Source organism: Phocoena phocoena, chromosome 11 (genome assembly GCF_963924675.1).
Source record: "Phocoena phocoena chromosome 11, mPhoPho1.1, whole genome shotgun sequence".
Lineage (NCBI taxonomy): Eukaryota > Metazoa > Chordata > Mammalia > Artiodactyla > Phocoenidae > Phocoena > Phocoena phocoena.
This window is the reverse complement of record NC_089229.1, coordinates 52127326-52150234: the sequence shown is the minus strand read 5'-3', so window position 1 is coordinate 52150234 and position 22909 is coordinate 52127326. Positions and strand designations below refer to the sequence as shown.

General features: G+C 36.4%; 1 protein-coding gene across 1 annotated transcript in view; it reads left to right on the top strand.

Annotated features, from left to right (window-relative positions):
* The first annotated feature begins 347 nt into the window (after positions 1-347).
* XPOT (exportin for tRNA) overlaps positions 348-22909 on the top strand; it is a 34109-nt gene continuing 11547 nt past the window's right edge. The window contains exons 1-18 of the mRNA XM_065887058.1: positions 348-407; positions 4173-4255; positions 6169-6225; positions 7230-7299; positions 8065-8283; positions 9156-9340; positions 9441-9609; positions 11294-11530; positions 13168-13206; positions 13340-13402; positions 14782-14906; positions 15283-15427; positions 15586-15705; positions 16064-16158; positions 16741-16810; positions 18957-19195; positions 20111-20396; positions 21345-21534. Of these exons, the coding sequence (XP_065743130.1) occupies positions 348-407; positions 4173-4255; positions 6169-6225; positions 7230-7299; positions 8065-8283; positions 9156-9340; positions 9441-9609; positions 11294-11530; positions 13168-13206; positions 13340-13402; positions 14782-14906; positions 15283-15427; positions 15586-15705; positions 16064-16158; positions 16741-16810; positions 18957-19195; positions 20111-20396; positions 21345-21534 (2452 nt within the window). The remainder of the gene's footprint in view (positions 408-4172; positions 4256-6168; positions 6226-7229; positions 7300-8064; positions 8284-9155; positions 9341-9440; positions 9610-11293; positions 11531-13167; positions 13207-13339; positions 13403-14781; positions 14907-15282; positions 15428-15585; positions 15706-16063; positions 16159-16740; positions 16811-18956; positions 19196-20110; positions 20397-21344; positions 21535-22909) is intronic.

Here is a 22909-nt window from a genome sequence, read left to right as displayed (position 1 = left end):
CTGTACTTTATTGATGATCTTGAAGAAAAACATTTGAGAACCTTAATGGCATACCTTAGATTTTTAGAAATTACACATTAGCGGAGTATTTAGCAGACCCAATCTTCTGAGACTTAGGCTCCTTTAGTTGTAATTTGGATAGGTTCAAAAGAAGTTCTTTTAACTCTTAAACTTCTTTGCATAATGTTACCGCTTGTTATGATATTCTGGATAAGCATCTATTTTGTTTATCAAGTATTGTTTTCTTTCAACTTTGTGTGTGTGTGTGTGCAGATGTTTGTGGATTCTTCTGTGGGATCAGAGGGCACGCCTATTGTAATCAGAAAACTCCAAGTATAGCAGCAGGGATGGATGAACAGGCTCTTTTAGGGCTAAATCCAAATGCTGATTCAGACTTCAGGCAAAGGGTAAGTTAAGTCGGCTTAATTATTTTTTAAAGCATGTTACGGAAAGATTTGCATTAGAGGACTTGAATCAAAAATATACATCTGATAAAGGTCTAATTTGGGTGGAAGTGAATAGAGAAACAAATTTGAGGTATTTGACTATATTCTGAATACAGAAACAGTGAGTGATTGTGATTTATTTTCTCTTAAGTTGGCTTAAAAGTATTAAAATCTCATGTAATTCAAGGCAGGTCTTTATGTCACATCACTATTTCTAATTATTTAAAAGTTGTAATGCAAAGGATTGTTCAAGGGACTTTCCATAGTAGCCGGTGTGCATATTATATTTTCCCATCGCTTGGTTTGGTCTAAACAAGTTGCTTAACCCTCATGTTAGTGATAGTTAACATCCTTGTTATTTAGACATGTAAGTAAGCAGTTATGATATGCCATCAGGTTATGTAAAATGATCACATGACAAAGAATCCATTATGAGGTGCTGGGATATTTGGGTAAGTATAAACAATTAAACGTAATTTAGCCTACACCTGTAATCATGACTATGGCTGAATGATAGAAGAATCTAAAGAACAAGCCTATAATTAAATTTTTTAAAGATGCATGGGTGGTTTGAAGTATAAGGTAAGTGGATGGAGAGTCATTTTCTTCTTTCTACTTCTCATAACAAAGAATTTATTTTATTTTATTTTTTTTTAGTGGTACGCAGGCCTCCCACTGCTGTGGCCTCTCCTGCTGCGGAGCACAGGCTCTGGACGCGCAGGCTCAGAGGCCATGGCTCACGGGCCCAGCTGCTCCATGGCATGCGGGATCTTCCCAGACCGGGGCACGAACCCGTGTCTCCTGCATCGGCAGGCGGACTCTCAACCACTGCGCCACCAGGGAAACCCCAAAGAATGTTTTTTATAAATAAGCTAAACGAGGTTAACAGTTTCACAAAAAATAGCAATTTAACAATTTCACAAAAAATAGCAATTTTTCTGCTTTTAAGTAGTAAAAAATTTCCAGGGGTTTCCAGCATAGTATCATGTGCATGTCTCTGCTGTTAAAAGAAGTAACCAGCCCTCCAGATGGAGGTAAATAATAAGAATTGAGATTTAAATAGCTATTTACAAGATACCTATCAAACTGATTAGGACATGAAAAGTCATTGAAAGTCCATGTCTTCTGTGTATGGACAAATATTTCTTTTCATGGGAGTGTAAGCTACCTGCCTTCAAACCCTTAGTCACATAGTCGAAGCATCACAGACCTGTACCTTTAGTCTGGCTTGGTACTACATAGTTATTATAACTAAAATCTTTGACTATTTGTTTAGTTATTAAATAAACTTCTGTTATTTTTTACGTTCCTTTTTTGAAATCCTTTGTTTTATAATTAAATTCCACCATCCGACAGGTTTTTTTTTTAAAATGTGCCATGATTTTCTTTTTCAGATAAGTAAAACTAGTACACTGGCAGTGGTTTTAATATAGAAGTTAGGTTTTTAATCAATAAAAATGGGTTCTATCAGTCACAGGCTTATGTTAGGCATCCTAGTGCAGGCTTAATTTGATATCCCATTAGGCCAGCCTGCATAACAATTAGGATGAAAAACAAGGAATCTTAAGGAAAACTGAGTTCTGATAGTCCTGATATTGGAATTCAGGAGTAGTGGGAACTTAATTCAGTTTCGTAGTAAGATAAATGACTACCTAACCCTGGTTCCCAATTGTCTGTCTGTAGTTCTCTGTTTTCTACATGGGCAGTAAGTAGCTGAACTGACTCTGTTGCCACTTAGAGACAGTGGAGCGTTAGAAAGAAGGTACGAGAGAGAACTGGGTGATAAAAGCTTTGACTTGTTCGTCATTGCCCCAGTCTTTTTTTGATGCTAGTATCACATGGATTCAGAATGCAAAGACTAGCTAAAACTGAAAATTTTCAAGTTATTATCACTTAAAAAAATAGAATATCTGTCTTTGGTTTAAAACTTGCCATTATTTAAAGAAAATGGGGCTTCCCTGGTGGCGCAGTGGTTGAGAGTCTGCCTGTCGATGCAGGGGACACGGGTTCATGCCCCAGTCCGGGAAGATCCCACATGCCACGGAGCGGCTGGGCCCGTGAGCCATGGCCGCTGAGCCTGCGCGTCCGGAGCCTGTGCTCTGCAACGGGAGAGGCCACAACAGTGAGAGGCCCTCGTACCACAAAAAAAAAAAAAAAGGAAAGAAAATGGTATGTCAGTGACAATTCTAGCAGCTGAATCACACCTCCCCCACCTCGTTTGGTAAGTGAAATATTAGGTGGTAATGCAGTATACGATTGACTTCAGCATTGTCCCCTGCCCTGGCCCCTGGGGTATTCCTAAAGGAAACTCTAGGTTTCATGGAATAGATGTTGTTAGACACCTGAACTAGATTATTTTGCAGCTGCTTGGGTTCCTATATTCTTAATTTCTAAAGGTAGCTGTTACTTACACTTAAGATAGTATTTGGTGATCTTCTTCATCTGCTCACGTTCATTTATCTGGTCCTCTGTCAGTGGGAGCAGCCACTGAGACCACGTCTGAAAACCCATTCCCTCATTCATACAGTTACATAACACAGGAAACTATCACCTAACTACAGTGGATTTTTTGCTGCTTATTATTTTTTAACCTCTATCTGAAAGGAAAAAATAATTTTATATCTTGACAGTATATGTGTGTGTGTATGTATATATATATATATGTAAACATAGACACATATACACATGAATATATGACGTATACACACATGACTAAGACAAGTTACACAAAATAATAGTTATTCTTGCTAGGTGCAGTGCAGTCTGATATCTGTATTGTTTCATTTTAAAAATTGCTGATCAAGACCAATAAAATTGTCTTCATCATGGATGGGGCACAAACCACATTTAAAAAATATATACTGGCTAATTGAAATTAGGTTCCTCTAAGGCTTAATATTGTTTCTAACTAATTTCAGGGTTTATATCAGTATGTAATTGCTTTAAAATCATTTAGCAGTGTTTCTAGAGATTATGTGTTATTTTCCTGACTGAGATATTTTTTACAAGTTGGTGAGATTACTGCTTGTCCATTGTCATGTGTGAAACCTGCATCTGTCATTGATTCCAGTTGCAACATACTAATGGAAAAGTGGCAGAAGTCACTCCCATTTTCCCAACAGTGGTAGAGAGCATATGGACTTGGTGCTGCATCCAGTCTAGAGTATACTTGTTCTTATGACAGGCCCCAGAATTCGTGAATACAGGGATGAGAAACACATTTCCTAAAACTTTGACCATTTCAGTTATTTGGTACTTCTGCAAACTTCATATCAAGCACTTGAACTCCAACTTTAATCTCACTTTTTAGGAAACTTACATGATATAGCTGAAGATTTTAAATAACTCTCCTTTTCTGTTAAACAGTAGATCAAATGACATACAGAGTATGTTTCATCTTTTATAATCACCTCTTTAATAGCATGTTTGCTCTTTGATCTTCCTAATAATTCATAGATACCTGCAGGGCATTTTTGTGTTGTCTCCTTTCCTGTAAAGAAACAGGTTGGAGTATCCAACTGATGGAATTTGGTTTTTACTTAACCTTTTTTCCTAGGAATGATCACTAAGTTGCACATACTCAGAAGCCTGAATTCAATGTTTAGCTATTTTTTATTTAGTCACTTTTTTGTTGTTAGTTTGCTACTCCCAGAAAACTTTATCGAGTATTGGCAGAGAATTGAGATTGACTATTCCAAATGCATTTTCTGCTTTGCAATCTTACAGGCCCTGGCCTATTTTGAGCAGTTAAAGATTTCCCCAGATGCCTGGCAGGTGTGTGCAGAAGCTCTGGCCCAGAGGACGTACAGGTGACTAAAACAAAATTTGCGTGATTTGTAGGAGAATTTAAATTTTTGTGAACTTGACAGGATTGTTACATTTACCTGTTTGGAAAATGTTTTCATAAAAACATTTTATGACTTATATTTCGGAAAACTATTCAGTGTAGAAATGAGAAAAATAGTAAACTAATAATTTGGCCATTCCAGAATTGACTTCTCATTAAAATATCCTTTGCCTTATTCTGAGTACCTGGCAGTAGATCCCAAGCGGCATATGGTTTCTATACAGTAGAAACTTCCTTATCTTCTTATGATGGGAAGGGATAGTTGGTTTTCTAAAAAGTTGGTAAAGGAGGTAATCAAAAATTGTATATATCTTAATTTTTAATTTTAATTTAAAGTATATAAACACTTAGTTACTAATCTTTTGATATTGGACCAAGGACTTTTCTTTGCGTATATGCCACTAACATTCACTTCATCATTCTCAACGTTGATCACACCCATAATTGATCCTCTGTAATTTCCACTTTGGGTCCCTGTAGTGGATTGAGGAACAGTGAGTACAGATTTCTAAACTTTTTATTTATTTGTTCCTATCTCTCCAAGTTATCTGTCTCACATCACATAGGTCCAAGGTTTTCCCCGTGCAGTGTGACTTCCTATGAACTCTTTCTAAAGTATTCAACTTAATTTTTATGAAAATATAAACTGTCATCATACTCATTTCATTAGTTTATATAATAATTAAGTTACTTACATACAAAAGAAGTACAACGCACATAGTGAGGCTTGGGGAAACACAGCTGACTAGTTGTAAATAAACAACTCTACTAGTGGGAGTAGAAGTTTATAGGGGTCAGTGATGACTCCTAGCTAGAGTTCTTGGCATGCTGTGGATATCAGTCACTACATTTTATAGCCAAAAGGAAGTGCTCCAGTTTAGTGAAAGTTGGTTTTGAGAATATCTAGATGTCTTAGAGTAAATAAGGGCTGGCTTTTAATTAAAGGCTCCCTATAGTTTATATTTTGAGTGGAAGATCTAAGTCACATAATTAGTTAAAGCTTCAGTGCCATCCATGATAAGATTAGAAACCCTAGGGTCTTAGAAGAGATGCAAATTAAACGTAACTTTTTTAAAAACTTTAAAAAATTAAGTTTCATTTTCTTAAGTGTGAAATTTTTATTATTTTTTGGTTAATTGATGTAGTCTAAATGAAGATAACATCTCCATTCTTGTATTGACTAGTTAGCTTTGTATATGAAAAATTGTCCCATGACTAAGCCTGGCCTCGACCAACTGTATTAAGATGAACAGATGGTTGTTCACTAACGGGACTTGGTCAGAGTTTGTCGCTGGTTCACTGCAGCTCTGCCGTCACCCCTAGAGACACAGTTGGAAGTGGATGATGGGTGGGTGTTGGTTTTTACTCCCCTTTTATAAGGGCAATATATTGGTAACCTGGTTTTCTGTATGAATCTTGGGGGCTGGACTGCCAGTCCAGGTGACTCTGCTTGCTTTGGATTTGACTGCAGTAGAACTTTTAAGTATGACTTTGATGACCATTTCTGGTTTGACTCAGTCTCTGGCTGTCCTACCATTTGCCTTTCTACTGTAAAACGGAGGAGTTGTCCTGGGAATCCTAACCTCTGGAATTTAGGGGGAGTGCCTTCTGTTTGCAAAAGCACTGTATGTACTTAAAGTGCGGCTTAAATTTTTTTGCTTATTCCGTTTGCCAGATTTCCATTGAATATTGTATAACATAAAAAGTTCTCTTAGCTTTTTAAACAAATGGATGTGAATGTAAAACTTGAGATCAATGAGCCAAAGGTCTAGTTTGAGAAACTTTTCAACTGTAGTTTATTCATTACTATTTTACCTTTGATTTGTTTTCCCTAATTCATATTCTGCTTATCTAATTTTTTTTTTTCTTTTTCAGTGATGATCACATTAAATTTTTCTGCTTTCAAGTACTAGAACATCAAGTTAAATACAAGTAAGGCTTTTCTCCCTGAGATTTGTGGGGAGAGGGCTTTTTTTTTTTTTAACTTTTAAAATAATTAATTAATTAATTTCTTTTTGACTACGTTGGGTCTTTGTTGCTGCAGTCAGGCTTTCTCTAGTTGCAGCGAGCAGGGGCTACTCTTCGTTGTGGTGCCTGGGCTTTTCATTGCGATGGCTTCTCGTTGCAGAGCACAGGCTCTAGACGCACGGGCTTCAGTAGTTGTGTATGGGTTTAGTTGCTCTGTGACTTGTGGGATCTTCCTGCACCAGAGATTGAACCCGTGACCCCTGCATTGGGAGGCGGATTCTTAACCGCTGCGCCACCAGGGCAGTCCCGAGAGGCCATTTTTTAAATTAGTTTTTCCCTCTTTGGGGACACCATAACATAGGTTGTAAATTGATGGTATATGTCATATCCAGCTCATAGATGTATTTTGATTTATCCCAAAAAGTGTTTTAAAAATACTGAGTTCATTGGTTACGCATAAAAATCCAGTCATTTCACAGGAAAAAAGTAGATTTCCAGCTTCTCTGGAAAAAATTAGAAAATCTAGCAATACTGAGCCTGTTTCTCTGAACGATGACTCTCTGTTAGAGTTGAGTGGCAGTGTGGGCACTTGCATTTAGAACCCCTGCCTAATTTAAGTAAAAACAGTGAATTGCTGCTCTCGGGATCCTTAGTTTGCCTACTGATTTATTCTGTAAACCACAGACCTGAGACCATGGGTGTATTTTCGCCTGAAAAATTGTGTGGCTGCCATTTTGTTTTAACATGAACTGAACCACAAAACAGAGATCAGTATTGATACCCCACCTGCCTCTCCCACCCTTGTCTTTAAAGCAGTAATGAGAGGTATTACCAATTTGTTTTAGGGAATTTTAGATAGTCAAGTGCTGTACAAATTTTCTCATTCAAATTTATAAGAGGCTGTTACTTTTTTAAAACCACAGACACTAAACATTATCATTGTTATTTTTCTTCCCTATTTTGAACAGATATTCAGAACTAACTACTGTTCAACAACAGCTGATTAGGGAGACACTCATATCTTGGCTTCAAGCTCAGGTAAAATAGTAGTTGTTATATTTAGTGCCTCAAATTGCCAGATATTTAAATTTTTATTTTTGCAAGAGTTTGCAGCTTCACCTCAAAAATGTCACTCATTTATCCTCCATTTCATCATGTAGCTCTTTTAGAAAGTTGTTTTTGAAGCTCATGGGTAGATGAAAACTTAGCAATAACTTTAAATTATATTGATAATTGAAGCTGTCATTCTGTCCATGACACATGGTGGAAACTTTGGTTTTAAAATGTAATATTTTTTTAACTATTTGACAAGAGTGGCTTTGCTGTTCACGCTTAAGGTGAGCTCTCCTGGACAGCCTCTTACCAAAGAGCCCTTTTCAAAGGAGCCAATAGAGTTCTTTATTCACTACATTCTTTTTCATTAATTTTAGCTAATCTTAACGTATTAAAGCAGTTGTGTAGCTAGGATGTTTATTTTCCTTAAAGAGCAAGCAGCTAGAAGAAAAATCATTGAATTTTTTTTCTTCTTAGAAAAAATTATAGGAACTACTAACGCTCTGCCCATGAAACTTTTCTCTGAAAGTGTGAGAGAGGTGTAACGGTTAGCACCTTTGTTCATTTGATTGTTCTCCATCTGGCTAGTCACCTCAGAACTTTGGTAATTCTCAAGCATATTTGTTGCACAGCTGTTCTAGAGCCTAGTGAAGTTTGGTGGGGTTTAGCCTATTAATGATAAATAGGAAAACAACGTTTGAGTCTTTTCCATTTACATTTGATTTTATGAACTATTTCCCTGTTTGTCAGATGCTGAATCCCCAACCAGAGAAGACCTTTATACGAAATAAAGCAGCCCAAGTCTTCGCCTTGCTTTTTGTTACAGAATATCTCACTAAATGGCCCAAGTTTTTTTTTGACATTCTCTCAGTAGTGGACCTAAATCCAAGGGGAGTAGATCTGTACCTCCGAATTCTCATGGCTATTGATTCAGAGTTGGTGGATCGTGATGTGGTGCATACATCAGAGGCAAGTAACTTCCTATTAATTTTAAGTTTTTAATGTAGATATTGTAGGAGGTGGTGGGCATATAATAAAAGGATCAAGAAGAGTTTTTTATTTTTTTTTGAGATAAAACTTTATTAAGAATACTTATAAATTTACTCAACATTTTGAATTTTGTTTTACAAAGGAATTTAAACTTGGGGTTTTTTTCCAGGTGTAGGGTGAAATTAAGAGTATTCAGATTTTTTTTTAACCAGGCAAGAACTTTCTCTAGAGAAATACACAAACTGATTTTTTCCTATGAATCTGTAGACAAATGTGGCCTATATTTACTACTGCTTTATAGTCACCGAGTGAGGAAAAAGCATTGCTTATGAATCAGTGCTGGGTTCTTCTGTATTCTCAGTTAGTCGCATAGCCCATCACCTTAGTCTTTCTCTATTTCTGTATTACCCAATATAACTTTCTCCTTTTTCTTAAAGAACACAATGGAAATAGCTTAATTCAAATGTGTATGATAATTTGAGGTCATTGTATGTCAAATATGTTTGTAACATTTAAGTAATTGCTATTCTCTTAAGTAATTTTAAGTATTTGTATAATATTGAGAAATAACTTTTATCACATGGTTAAGATTTCTAAGCAATGTTTATTTATAGTTTGTGTTTAATAAGAAATTGTGTCTGAGGAAATGAGTAGAATGGAAGGAGGAATTAGAATCACGGGTTATGATTTTAGAGCAGATAAATAGGAAATAGCGGCAGCGAATGTGTTAACAAGTCTGGAAGTTTAGTGGTGAGGAAATTACTGTGTGCAACTATTATTCAGATGTTAAACATTATTTTGGGAGGTAATCTACTTTAATTGTGTATATGGTACTTTGTTTTGTCTTTTAGGAGGCTCGTAGGAATACTCTCATAAAAGATACCATGAGGGAACAGTGCATTCCAAACTTGGTGGAATCATGGTACCAAATCCTACAAAACTATCAGTATACTAATTCAGAAGTAACATGTCAGTGCCTTGAAGTAGTTGGGGCTTATGTCTCTTGGATAGACTTATCCCTTATAGCCAATGATAGGTAAGTTAACCTATATTTTAAAAATATAAACCTACAAAATACAGTATGTAAAACTCATGAATTTGAAAATATTGTAACAATTTTATTTCACCATTGCCAGGTTTATAAATATGCTGCTAGGTCATATGTCAATAGAAGTTCTACGGGAAGAAGCATGTGATTGTTTATTTGAAATTGTAAATAAAGGAATGGATCCTGTTGATAAAATGAAACTAGTAGAATCTTTGTGTCGAGTATTACAGTCTGCTGGGTTTTTCAGCATTGACCAGGTCAGTAAATTTATGTATAAGGTTTTGAAAATGTTAGAAAAAATTAGGATAGGCAGTAATTTAAATATGCTTTTCTTTTCTTTTTGTTTTGTCTTTAAATGCTGGAAACTTCCTTGACATTATAATAATGAAACATTGTATCTAGAAAGCCATAACGTTATCTGTAATGTTTGCCTTGAACAATAGATTATACCAGACTTCAACTTGAAGATCTGGGATGGTACTTACAATTGTGCGTTTCTAACAAACTCTCAGGTGATACTGTGATACTGCTGATTCATGGACCACACTTTAAGAAGCATGGCAATGCATTTTGACCTAAATTAGACTTAATTATAAATGTTATATTTTCATCACATTCATTTGAGCTGTTAAAGTTTAGCCTCAGCAGAATTAGGGCTGAGTGTGGTAAATTAGTAATTTAGAAACTGAATTTGAAGGTTTTTATTTTTAATTTTACCTGTGATATTGGTAAAGAATTACTGAGAAGTCTTTGTATTGTTGATATGTCAGGAGTACAACACCTCTGGTATTTTCCTAGCTGACAAATAGTAGTGTTTTCTTACACTGCTGATAATTGTCTTATTTAGTCCCTGGTAAAAGATTTAAAATGGTGAAGGTAAAAATCTCTTTCTGTAGGAAACATCATAAGGATAATTAATGAAAATAACCTAATTTTAAGTTCTAGAGTTAGTGCTGATGTGACCTTAGGCAGATTATTATAATAGCAGTTTTATCTCTCTGTAGTGCAGTTGAGGTTCAAATTAAATAGTATCAGAAAGGGCTGTTGTAAATTCTTATACATAGTATAATATGGCAGCATTAAATTTATTAGAGCATATTTACTAAATTCAGTGGTTTAGAGAGAAGGTTTTGAAACCACAGATCTCTTTTTTTCTTTTTGTGGTACGCGGGCCTCTCACTGTTGTGGCCTCTCCCGTTGCGGAGCACAGGCTCCAGACGTGCGGGATCAGCGGCCATGGCTCACGGGCCCAGCTGCTCCGCAGCATGTGTGATCCTCCTGGATCGGGGCACGAACCCGTGTCCCCTGCATCGGCAGGCGGACTCTCAACCACTGCACCACCAGGGAAGCCCAGATCTCTTTTTTTTAAGCTTTTATAAGTTGGCAATGTCTACATGACTATAATCATTAAAAAAAGTTGCTTTGAAGAGTTAGTACTAATGGATAATAATAGTAGAAGAATTCAAATTCTTAAGATTTCCCAGTCAAAATGGTAGAATTGTTAGTGTCTAATGTTAGTTTAAAAATGACTCCTGGGGCTTCCCTGGTGGCACAGTGGTTAAGAATCCGCCTGCCAATGCAGGGGACATGGGTTCAAGCCGTGGTCCGGGAAGATCCCACATGCTGCGGAGCAGCTAAGCCCATGCGCCACAACTACTGAGCCTGTGCTCTAGAGCCCATGAGCCACAACGCCACAACTGCTGAAGCCCGCGTGCCTAGAGCACTGCAGTGAGAAGCCCACGCACCGCAACGAAGAGTAGCCCCAGCTCGCTGCAGCTAGAGAAAGCTGGTGCGCGGCAACGAAGACCCAACGCAGCCAAAAATAAAAAATAAATAAATAAAATAAAAATGACTCCTATGATTGGTATTTGACCCATACCTAAGTTTAGAGTTTTCCCTCTTAGGTGGTTGGTTTTAAATTGAAGTATTGATCATTTGTAGGAAGAAGATGTTGACTTCCTGGCCAGATTTTCTAAACTGGTAAATGGAATGGGACAGTCATTGATAGTTAGCTGGACTAAATTAATTAAGAATGGGGATATCAAGAATGCTCAAGAGGCACTACAAGCTATTGAAACAAAGGTGGCACTGATGTTGCAACTCCTAGTTCATGAGGATGATGACATCTCTTCTAACATTATTGGATTTTGTTATGATTATCTTCATATTTTGAAACAGGTAAGTCCTTATTTTAATCTTTTTGTCCACTAGATAATATAGAAAAGCAATAGAGAATTGGAAAATACAGGAAAAATGAAAACAAGAAAATACTCATAATTCTACACTCTAATGACATTTACTGTTAATTATTAATGTATTTTCATCTTTTTTTTTTTTCTTTAAACTTCTTAGCCAAAAAACAGAAATGGCCAGGTTCTAAAATTCACTAGACTAAAAAGCTTCAGAATTAGTTATAGGTTTAGGGGTTTCTTTTATTTTGAATCTGTGTTTATTTCTTTTTCTTTTTTTAAATCTTGGCTGCTTTGCACGGCTTACGGGATCTCAGTTCCCCGACCAGGGGTTGAACCTGGGCCCCAGCAGTGAAAGTGCCAAATCCTAATCACTAGACCACCAGGGAACTCCATGAATGTTTATTTTTATTTATTTATTTTTTTGGCTGTGTGGCATGTATGGTCTCAGTTCCCTGACCAGGGATTGAATCCATGCCCCCTGCATTGGGAGCGCAGAGTCTTAACCACTGGACCGCTAGGGAAGCCCCCTCTGTTTATTTCTAAATACAGTAGAAATTTTGTTAAATATGGTTCTTTTTTTTTTTAATTTAATTATTTAATTTATTTATTTTTGGCTGCGTTGGGTCTTCGTTGCTGTATGCGGGCTTTCTTTAGTTGTGGCGAGCGGGACTACTCTTCGTTGCAGTGCGTGGGCTTCTCATTCTGGTGGCTTCTCTTGTTGTGGAGCCCAGGCTCTAGGCATGCAGGCTTCAGTAGTTGCAGCATGCGGGGTCAGTAGTTGTGGCGAGCGGGCTTAGTTGCTCCATGGCATGTGGGATCTTCCTGGACCAGGGTTCACACCCGTGTCCCCTTCATTGGCAGGCGGATTCTTAACCACTGCACCACCAGGGAAGTCCCCGTGGTTCGTTATTTTAATTACATATGCATCATTTCTTATAAACAATTTTTTTTTACGATGAAAAGTTTCCCCCTAGAGAGTTGCTTCCAATAATAGACCTTAAAATGTAGAAGGTATGAATCTCCCATATTATATTGATAGCATGTAGCCTTTTAAAGAATTAGTGATTTCTCATTATGACATTAGGTGAGAGCCATTCCTATTTTATTGATATTTACATTGAATTAGTTGAATTGAGTCAAGCTTAAAATAATTTTTTTCCAAACTGAGTTTAGCTTCTGTTATAAATCTAATATGTTTCTACATGCATATTATAAGAAATTTTAGGCAATGTGGAAAGGTATGAAGAAAGTTAAAATTGGTATCAGTATTGATAGTCCCACTGTGTATCTCATAATGGATTTCTAGGCTTTTTTGGCCGTGTTTAAAAACAAAGTGAGATCATACTTTGCTGTTCTATAATCTGCTTCTTTGCTGAATACATTTATAAGTGTCTTTTAAAATCAAATTCATCTACATGTCTTTGCCTACATGTCAAGTTACTTACTAGAAGTGAAATTGATAGATCTTAGGTTAGGTACATTTCATATATAGAAATGTACTGTCAAACTGCCCTCCAGAAAAGCTGTGTGCATGTTTGAAAAGATCTTAACTGATCAGAAAAATATTCTGATAAGCAAGTATAACTTTAGGAAAGCTAATAAATGATTGCTTTCTTTCAACAGCTTACAGTGCTCTCTGATCAGCAAAAAGCTAATGTAGAGGTAATTGACTTCTTTTTGTTTCTTTTAAACCAATAATAGAATCTACATCTGCAGTCTGCCTTGAAATGTAGCTTAATTTCAAATTATATGAAATTAAGGAGACTGACAAAAGGTATTTTGTTCTTAATTTTAGGCAATCATGTTGGCCGTTATGAAAAAATTAACCTATGATGAAGAATATAACTTTGAAAATGAGGTAAGAATTTTGCATTGAGGAGAAATCAGTTTTAATTTTGTTTACTTACATCAAATTAATATTCCGAGTTTTGATTATCTTAAAAAATTAGTCTTGGGGTTTTGTTTTTGTTTTTTGACTGCATTGGGTCTTCATTGCAGCTCACGGGCTTTCTCTCTAGTTGTGGCGAGTGGGGGCTACTCTTCTTTGCGGTGCATGGGCTTCTCATTGCGGTGGCTTCTCTTGTTGCGGAGCACAGGCTCTAGGCGTGCAGGCTTCAGTAGTTGCAGCACACAGGCTCAGTAGTTGTGGTTCACGAGCTCTAGAGCACAGGCTCAGTAGCTGTGGCGCATGGGCTTAGTTGCTCCACGGCATGTGGGATCTTCCCGGACCAGGGCTTAAACCCGTGTCCCCTGCATTGGCAGGTGGATTCTTAACCACTGCACCACCAGGGAAGTCCCTAGTCTTGTTTATATTGACCTCTACTTAGGTGAAATTAATGGAAACTTTCATATTCCTTCATTTTTTTGTATTTTGTCCCTCTTTAAAATGACCCTTTTAAAAACACTTTGTAGCATTGAACTTCATAAATATTGACAGTATTATTGGTGATCATATTTCACTTTATATTTAGTAAGAGTGATCAATTGAAGCCCAGTTGATGGACATCAGATCATAATTGTCTGTGGGAGAGTAGGAATGAGGTACTTAACCGTCTCTGGACTTGTTCTGGTTAAAGGCTTGTCCAGGGTTGTCAGTGAGTCAGCTTCTCATCAATCACAAGGGTCATCGGTGCTTTCTAGCAACTCAATGATGGCGTGTACTGTCTAGTTGTGTGCTAACGTGTTCTGTTACCCACTTCAGGCATTCAAAAACTTCTAACTGTAAAAGAATAATGGTGATGATCACTAACACACCATGCACTTATGAAGTGCTAGGCTCGTTACATATAATGTCTTCAATCATGTGATATTATTGCAGTTCTTAAAGTGGACAGTGAGATACAAGGAGTATAAATAAGGTGCCAGAGTTCTCACAGAGCCCTACATGAACCCATCCTGGCTTAGACTTGTTTTTGTTTTTTCCCCAAAGCCTTGCATTATCTGTCCTTTGCTTAATTGTCCCTCAATAACTCTTTCCTGTTAGACTTTTGTTTTTAACGTCCTCCCTATGCTATTTCTGGCTCTAGGCTTTCATGGTCTAGGGCTGTGTTCAGAAATAATTATTTGTGAGCAGGAGGGGAAAGGCTATTGAGCATAGTACATTTTCCTACATAAATAAATATTAATGAAAAAATAAAAGTGTATTAAATTTGTAAATACAAAAACTAGTGAGAACTCACCATTTTATGTGTTTTAAGATCTTTTATGTCTTTTAATGGAATTTTTAAAATATCATAGGGTGAAGACGAAGCCATGTTTGTAGAATACAGAAAACAACTGAAGTTATTGTTGGACAGGCTTGCTCAAGTTTCACCCGAGTTACTGCTGGCTTCTGTTCGCAGAGTTTTTAGTTCTACCCTGCAGTAAGTTTGTTATGCTGTTTCTAACAAGTCACCTCTTTCCTTTTCTCCCTGATGATGGTCTACCATAAGTGATTCACGTGACTTATTAATTTATGTTACTTATGAAGATCTTACGTGTATCTCTGAAACAATGCACTTGCCTCTGATTTATCTTGATTCTTGGGGGGAAATACTGCTCTTTGGAATGTCAATAAAATGGATTTCATTAGTTTTGTATACTTTTGTGATATGAATTATGTTGCCTGGCAAAATTAACAATTGCTGTGACTGTTTAATAATTAAAGAGGCTTTGGTTGGTGTCTTTTTATCCCGTGCATCACTAGTTGTATAGAAAGTTTATATTCAGATTTCACTGACATATTATATACCTTGGTAGGAATTGGCAGACTACAAGGTTTATGGAAGTTGAAGTGGCAATAAGATTGCTGTATATGTTGGCAGAAGCTCTTCCAGTATCTCATGGTGCTCACTTCTCAGGTGATGTTTCAAAAGCTAGTGCTTTGCAGGATATGATGCGAACTGTAAGTATACTAAAGATAATTTATTTTGAACTTAATTTTCTGTTTTCATATAAGCTAATGTGAGTTCCTTAATTGTTAGAGCTTAATATATGTTAATACTGGGACATTTTGATGTTGCAGTAAATAAGGATAGATTTCTTAACTTTTTCCTGCTCCAGTTGGTAACATCAGGAGTTAGTTCCTACCAGCACACATCTGTGACATTGGAGTTCTTCGAAACTGTTGTTAGATACGAAAAGTTTTTCACAGTTGAACCTCAACACATTCCATGTGTACTAGTAAGTATACACTTTACTCTCAACTTTTATTTTCCGTGTGTTTCAGCTAATGAGCAGATAGTATTCTATCTTTCTTTTATTACTTTTTCCAGAGCCAGAAGCTCTCCAAAACTCTTCAACACACTGACACTAACCCCTCCTCCATTCCTTTAAAATGGAGTTTGTGTCTAGTCAGTTATTTAAAACAAATACTCAAGGGCCTGTTTGTGTGTAGTGTAGGCTTACTTTTTATATGTACCTAGTTCTTCCCTTCTAGAGCTAAAAAGTAGAATTTGGTATGAACAAAAATGTGTCATGACAATAGCAATAAAAGCCTTAAATAAGTACAGAAATAGTAAAAGTGTCTCTCTTTCTTTAGATGGCTTTCTTAGATCACAGGGGTCTGCGGCACTCTAGTGCAAAAGTACGGAGCAGAACTGCTTACCTGTTTTCTAGATTTGTCAAATCTCTGAAGTAAGTACAAGATTTCATCTATAATGTTTAATTCTTGTTTTTAAGATTGTTAAGTAAGATGTAAATTATTTTCTAAGAGCCTGTGGTAGATTTGGTCTTTTCGTCCTAAGGCTTTTGTAAAATTTTGGTGTTCCTTTTTGTATCATGATGTTACGATTTCTTTTCCTTCTCTTTAGCCAGGTACTTTGTTCATCATTAAACAGTGATTTGTTTGAATATTTTTGTATGTAACACCTGTCATCACTAGTGACATTAGTTACTTAACAGTTTTACTGCTGTAGATAACTCTATGGCTTCTGTGAAATTCTAAAGATGATATTCCTTGGAAATACATTTTGAACTTAACCTGTTTTATATTGTATTGTTCTTTACTAGTACCAGCTTTTGGTATGAAAACTACTTATTCTTAGGCTTATAAAATTGTAATTTAAAAAAATCATAGCTAGTCTGAATGATCACATGTGACTACCTTAGCACTGAACTTTTTTTTTAGTTCTGCCTTAAAGAGGGATTTGGCATTTCCGCACTTTGCCAAGCACTGTTATTTATGTAATTGTGGTTTTCCTTTTTGCCTTTATTCAGTAAACAAATGAATCCTTTCATTGAGGATATTCTGAATAGAATACAAGATTTATTAGAACTTTCTCCACCTGTAAGTATCTATCCTTCTGAGTGATGTTTTCCCCAATATTGAGGCTACATATCCCTTTAGCCTTTAGTGTTAATGCCTTTGGGTGTTTTTTTGTTTTGTTTTGTTTTTGTTTTTGTTTTTTAAAGTGTGGATGGAGGGTGTGCAAGGGTTAGTTTTGTTTACCAAAACTCTGTTGAGATACAATAAACAAAACATAGTAATAGAAATAGAAAGGAATCAAAATTTGACTGATAGATTTAGCAGTGTGAGATATGGTCTGCTCTCTGTACTGTTAAATGCCAGTGAAGTGTTTTTTGGAGAAGGAAAATTCGGTTTCTAAATTATTCTCTGTTTAGTACTATGATCACATTAGCCATTCTCAGTGACTGCTACTGGTAGACTGAAGTTTTTCTGTGAAACTTCTGGCTTGGGGTAAAATTTAAATGCTGGTTGATCTGTATATTTCGGTGTTTATTTCACTAGACAGATTTAAGTTGAGATACTTTGTAAGCACATTTTGACTGATACATGTTTTTGTGTAAAGCAAAATACTGACCTTGACATTTTTTTTTCATTTTGATGAAAATTATTACTAGAGCTGCCATTTGAAAAGTGTTAAACATAAAATAATATTTTGGGTTTTTAAAAAATAAATACCAGTATTCAGGGTACAAAGGTATATAATTTCATTGCATGAAAGGTTACTAGTACATTATATGGTTAAATTATCTTTGCCTACGTATTAGAGAAACATATATATTAAAATACTTCATGGGACTTCCCCTGGTGGTCCAGTACGTAAGACTCCACACTCCCATTGCAGGGGGCCCAGTTTCAATCCCTGGTTGGGGAACTAGATCCTGCATGCATGCTGCAACTAAGAGTCCACATGCTGCATCTAAGAGTCCGCAAACTGCAACTACAAGTCTGCATGCCGCAACTAAAAGATCCCGTGTGCCACAACTAAGACCCAGTGCAGCCTAAATAAATAAATTTATATAAAAAATAAATAGGGGGCTTCCCTGGTGGCGCAGTGGTTGAGAGTCCACCTGCCGATGCAGGGGACGCGGGTTCGTGCCCCGGTCCAGGAAGATCCCACATGCCGCAGAGCGGCTGGGCCCGTGAGCCATGGCCGCTGAGCCTGCGCGTCCAGAGCCTGTGCTCCACAACAGGAGAGGCCACAACAGTGAGACGCCCACGTACCACAAAAATAAATAAATAAATAAATAGGGACATTCTCTTTTAAAAGATGAGGTCTTTTTTTTTAATAAGACTGCCACATAATTTATCTGTTTCAAGACTAGGCTTTTAAATAATTTCTTAACAGGGAGCTTTAATGTTAGAGCTAGAGAGGCCTCTGATATTTTCCCCCTCCTCCTGGCCTCTCAAACTGCATAAATGTGAAAAATAACAAACTCGGGCTTCCCTGGTGGCGCAGTGGTTGAGAGTCTGCCTGCCAATGCAGGGGACACGGGTTCATGCCCCGGTCTGGGAAGATCCCACAGGCCGCAGAGCGGCTGGGCCCGTGAGCCATGGCTGCTGAGCCTGCGCGTCCGGAGCCTGTGCTCCGCAACGGGAGAGGCCACAACAGTGAGAGGCCCGTGTACCACAAAAAAAATAAATAAATAAAAATAAATAACAAACTCATTAATAAAAATGAATCAATATATAGATGTTTGCTTATGCTTGAATGAGATCTTTTTTTTTCACTTGCAGTCTTATTTTCAGATGTTCTAAAGTAACAAATGTTGTGTATGTGTGTGTTTATTGTGTGGTGTTTATTGTTATTTAACTCTTAAACACTCTTGAAAGTATTAACTTGTGTGGCCTTTGTCCTAACATTCAAAGCACGTTGTATACCTGATTGTTAGCCTCCTAATAATAAATACGTTTTACAAAAGAAAACAAGTTAGAAAACGAACAGTTACATTATATGACCATTTATGAAGACTTGTTAGGGGTAGAATTAGACCCATGATCTTTTGACCTCTAATTCCATTTGTTTTCCATTATATGATCCTGGGAAAAATTTTATAAGTACTCAGTCTTCTTTTTAATAATGAGTTGATGTGATAGATTAAATCTCCTGTCCCTCTTGTACTTATTCTCATTTAAATGAGAGGAACTGAACAAAGAAAAACTTCAATAAGACTAAATTTCATTTTAGGAGAATGGTTACCAGTCTTTGTTGAGCAGCGATGATCAATTATTTATTTATGAGACAGCTGGAGTGCTGATTGTTAATAGTGAGTACCCAGCAGAACGGAAGCAGGCATTAATGAGGAATCTGTTGACTCCACTCATGGAGAAGTTTAAAATTCTGTTAGAAAAATTGATGCTGGCGCAGGACGAAGAAAGGCAGGCATCTCTTGCAGACTGTCTCAACCACGCTGTTGGATTTGCCAGGTGAGTGACTGCATTTAAATTTGTGAAGTGATTTTTTCAACATACACAGAATCATTTGCTTGGATTTTTCTAATTGGGCATGCATATCTATGTTTCCAAAACTAGATCGTCCAGAGAATTGTCTAAATTGTTTCTTTTCTAAATTCATTGAATTAGATTTAACTGAAGAAGGAATTAGGTCATGTAACATTCTGCATTTCTGACTTGACAGTTATCTAAATCCTTAACTCCTCTGATTTCTTTGTTATAAATTGATTACGTATTTAAGGAGATTAGTCTTAAGTGTTTATATACCAATGACATCAGGGGATCAGTTTTGGAACCTTAAAGAGAAGGTGCTGAGGCTTCTTTTTAGTTGTTACATTGTGTCCTGAAGACCACCCAAGCTGCCCTTTCTTTCTCTCTGTTTATTGGCAAATAATAACAGCATGAAAGTTATAGTGATTGCTAATTAGAAGCTACACAGAGAAATTGCTCTGCAGAAGACTTTAGTGCAAAAGCTTATGTTAAAGATGTTGTATAAATAACTTGATTCTAAGATTGTTTTAAATATAAATTGGTAGTTTACAGATTGTGTAGTATAGCCTATTCATAATAAATAGATTTTTTTCTCTTTTCTGCATAAGTTGTCAGCAGGATTTTAGTAAAACATTTAGGTGGACTCACATTTGAGAGATTGTATTAATTACATTTCATTCATTCATTTAACTTGAGCTCTTTCTGGAATGGTAACTGGAAGCAATAGTTTACAAATAACCATATCAGCTAAAGATAGACGTAGCTGTGACATGGAAAATAAAGAAATGGCTTCTTTGTTTTGCCAGTTTTGTAATTTGTTGTGTGTTGTTTTTGACTACTCCATAAAACATTTGAAGAATAAACTTAAAACTAGTTACCTGATAATTGTTTATATAGTCGAACCAGCAAAGCTTTCAGCAACAAGCAGACTGTGAAACAGTGTGGCTGTTCCGAAGTTTATCTGGACTGTTTACAGACGTTCTTGCCAGCCCTTAGTTGTCCCTTACAAAAGGATATTCTCAGAAGTGGGGTTCGCACGTTCCTTCATCGCATGATTATTTGCCTGGAGGAAGAAGTCCTTCCGTTCATTCCATCTGCTTCAGAACACATGCTCAAAGATTGTGAAGCAAAAGACCTCCAGGAATTCATTCCTCTTATCAACCAGATTACAGCCAAATTTAAGGTACCACAAACCTTCAGAGCTCAGAGAATTTCCTGACTTTAAGATCTCCTGACTTCAAGATTAGATGTATTCATCTTTAGGTATATTTTAGCATTTGACCCTTGCTCTTTTTTTTTTTTTTTATGAGTTTCTTGGGGGCATGGATCATAGGTATTTTTATCATCCCCAATGTCTGCAACCCTGTCTGACACATAGGAAATGCTTAAAAGATGTTTTAATAAGAACAGACCTTTTCTGTTCTATGCAGCAGAAGAAAGCTATTAGTCTGGTATTTTAGAAAAGCAAATAAAACAGCATTGAATAATAAATGCCTAAAGAATAAATTTTAAGCCCTGTAATTTGGGTGCCCAAGTAGTTTAAAAATAATTCAGTGTCAGTTTTATGTACAAGGAAATGTAACCTAAGCATAAGTTGGCTAATAAAAATTACTAACACTTACATAGTGTTTTCTGTGTTCAGAATCTGTTCAGAGCATTTTCTTATACATTCATTTGATCTTTGTAACAACCCTAGAAGTTAAGTATTGTTGTTTTAAGGATGAAGAGACTGAGACACAGAAGTCAAGCAATTTGCTCAAGGGCATGTAAAGCCTGAGAGTCAATCATATAAATTCATTTATAATTTAGCAGTAGAATTCATTTATTGAGAATTTAAATTTGAAAATAATCCATGGCAATATTTGATTGTGAAATAAGTCTGACTCCATGTTATTTGAACCTGAATCTTGAACTGTAGGAAAAGGGTTGAACTTAACGATCTTGAGGCTTTCAATACTGTTATGCTCTATAGATTTTTGTTTTAACATTGATATTTGCTAACCAAATTATGTAAATATGTGTCCTAACTAGAATCTCTAGAAAAAGGCTTTATGTAAAACATGTTTTTTCTAAGTTTCGTATTACTAATTTTCTTATTTCTGAAATAGTAATAGTTGTTTCATCTCTTCAGATACAGGTATCCCCATTTTTACAACAAATGTTTATGCCTCTTCTTCATGCAATTTTTGAAGTTTTGCTCCGACCAGCAGAAGAAAACGACCAGTCTGCTGCTTTAGAGAAGCAGATGTTGCGCAGGAGTTACTTTGCTTTCCTGCAAACAGTCACAGGCAGTGGAATGAGCGAAGTCATAGCAAATCAAGGTGGGGATGCATGCAGTGCCTAAATTGTCTAAGTACTTGTCACAGTTGTATATCTATATGAGCAAGAGCTAGCTGGAGTAAACACTAAACTTTTGAAGTAGTTCTATGTTGGCCCCAAAGATGACATTTTATTACCATCAGGGTGGGAATCATTTTCACATAGAGGACCTTAAAATTAACTTGTATTCAGTTCCCATTTTCCTAAAGCAGTATTCCTTTTTTTTTTTTCAAGTTGATTTACAATTTTGTGTTAGTTTCAGGTATACAGTGAAGTGATTCAATTATACATGTATATACATATCCTTTTTCAGATTCTTTTCTGTTATAGGTTATTACAGCATATTGAATACAGTTCCCTGTGTTATAAGTAAATCCTTGTTGTTTATCAGTTTTATATATAGTAGTGTGTATGTGTTAATTTCATACTCCTAATTTATCCCTCCCTACCTTCCCCTTTGTAACCATAAGTTTGTTTTCTATGTCTGTGAGTCTGTTTCTGTTTTATAAATAAGTTCACTTGTGTCATGTTTTAGATTCCACGTATAAATGATATCATACAATATTTGTCTTTGTCTGACTTACTTCACTTAGTATGATAATTTCTAGGTCCATCCATGTTGCTGCAAATTGAAATATTTCATTCTTTTTTATAGCTGAGTAATATTCCATTGTATATATACCCCACGTCTTCTTTATCCATTCATTTGCTGATGGACATTTAGGTTGCTTCCATGTTTCGGCTGTTGTAAATAGTGCTGCTGTGAACATTGGTGTGCATGTATCTTTTATAATTAGAGTTTTCATGTTTTCCGGGTATATACCCAGGAGTGGGATTGCTGGATCATATGGTAACTCCACTTTTAGTTTTTTTAAGGAACCGCCAGTTTTTTAAGGAACTGTCCTCCATAGCGGGTGCACCAATCTACATTGCCACCAACAGTGTAGGAGGGTTTCCTTTTCTCTACACCCTCTCCAGCATTTATTATTTGGATAGTTTTTGATGAGGGCCATTCTGACCAGTGTGAGGTGATACCTCCTCATAGTTTTGCATTTCTCTAATAATTAGCAATGTTGAGCATCTTTCCATGTGCATGTTGGCCGTCTGTCTTTGGAGAAATGTCTATTTAGGTTTTCTGCCCGTTTTTTGACAGGGTTGGCTTTTTTGTTGTTGTTATTGAGTAGTATGAGCTATTTGTATATTTTGGAAATTAAGCCTTTGTCGGTCTCATCACTTGCAAATATTTTCTTCCAGTCCATAGGTTGTCTTTTCGTTTCATTTATGGTTTCCTTTGCGGTGCAAAAGCTTATAAGTTTGACTAGGTCCCATTTGTTTATTTTTGCTTTTATTTCTTTTGCCTTGGGAGACTGATATAAG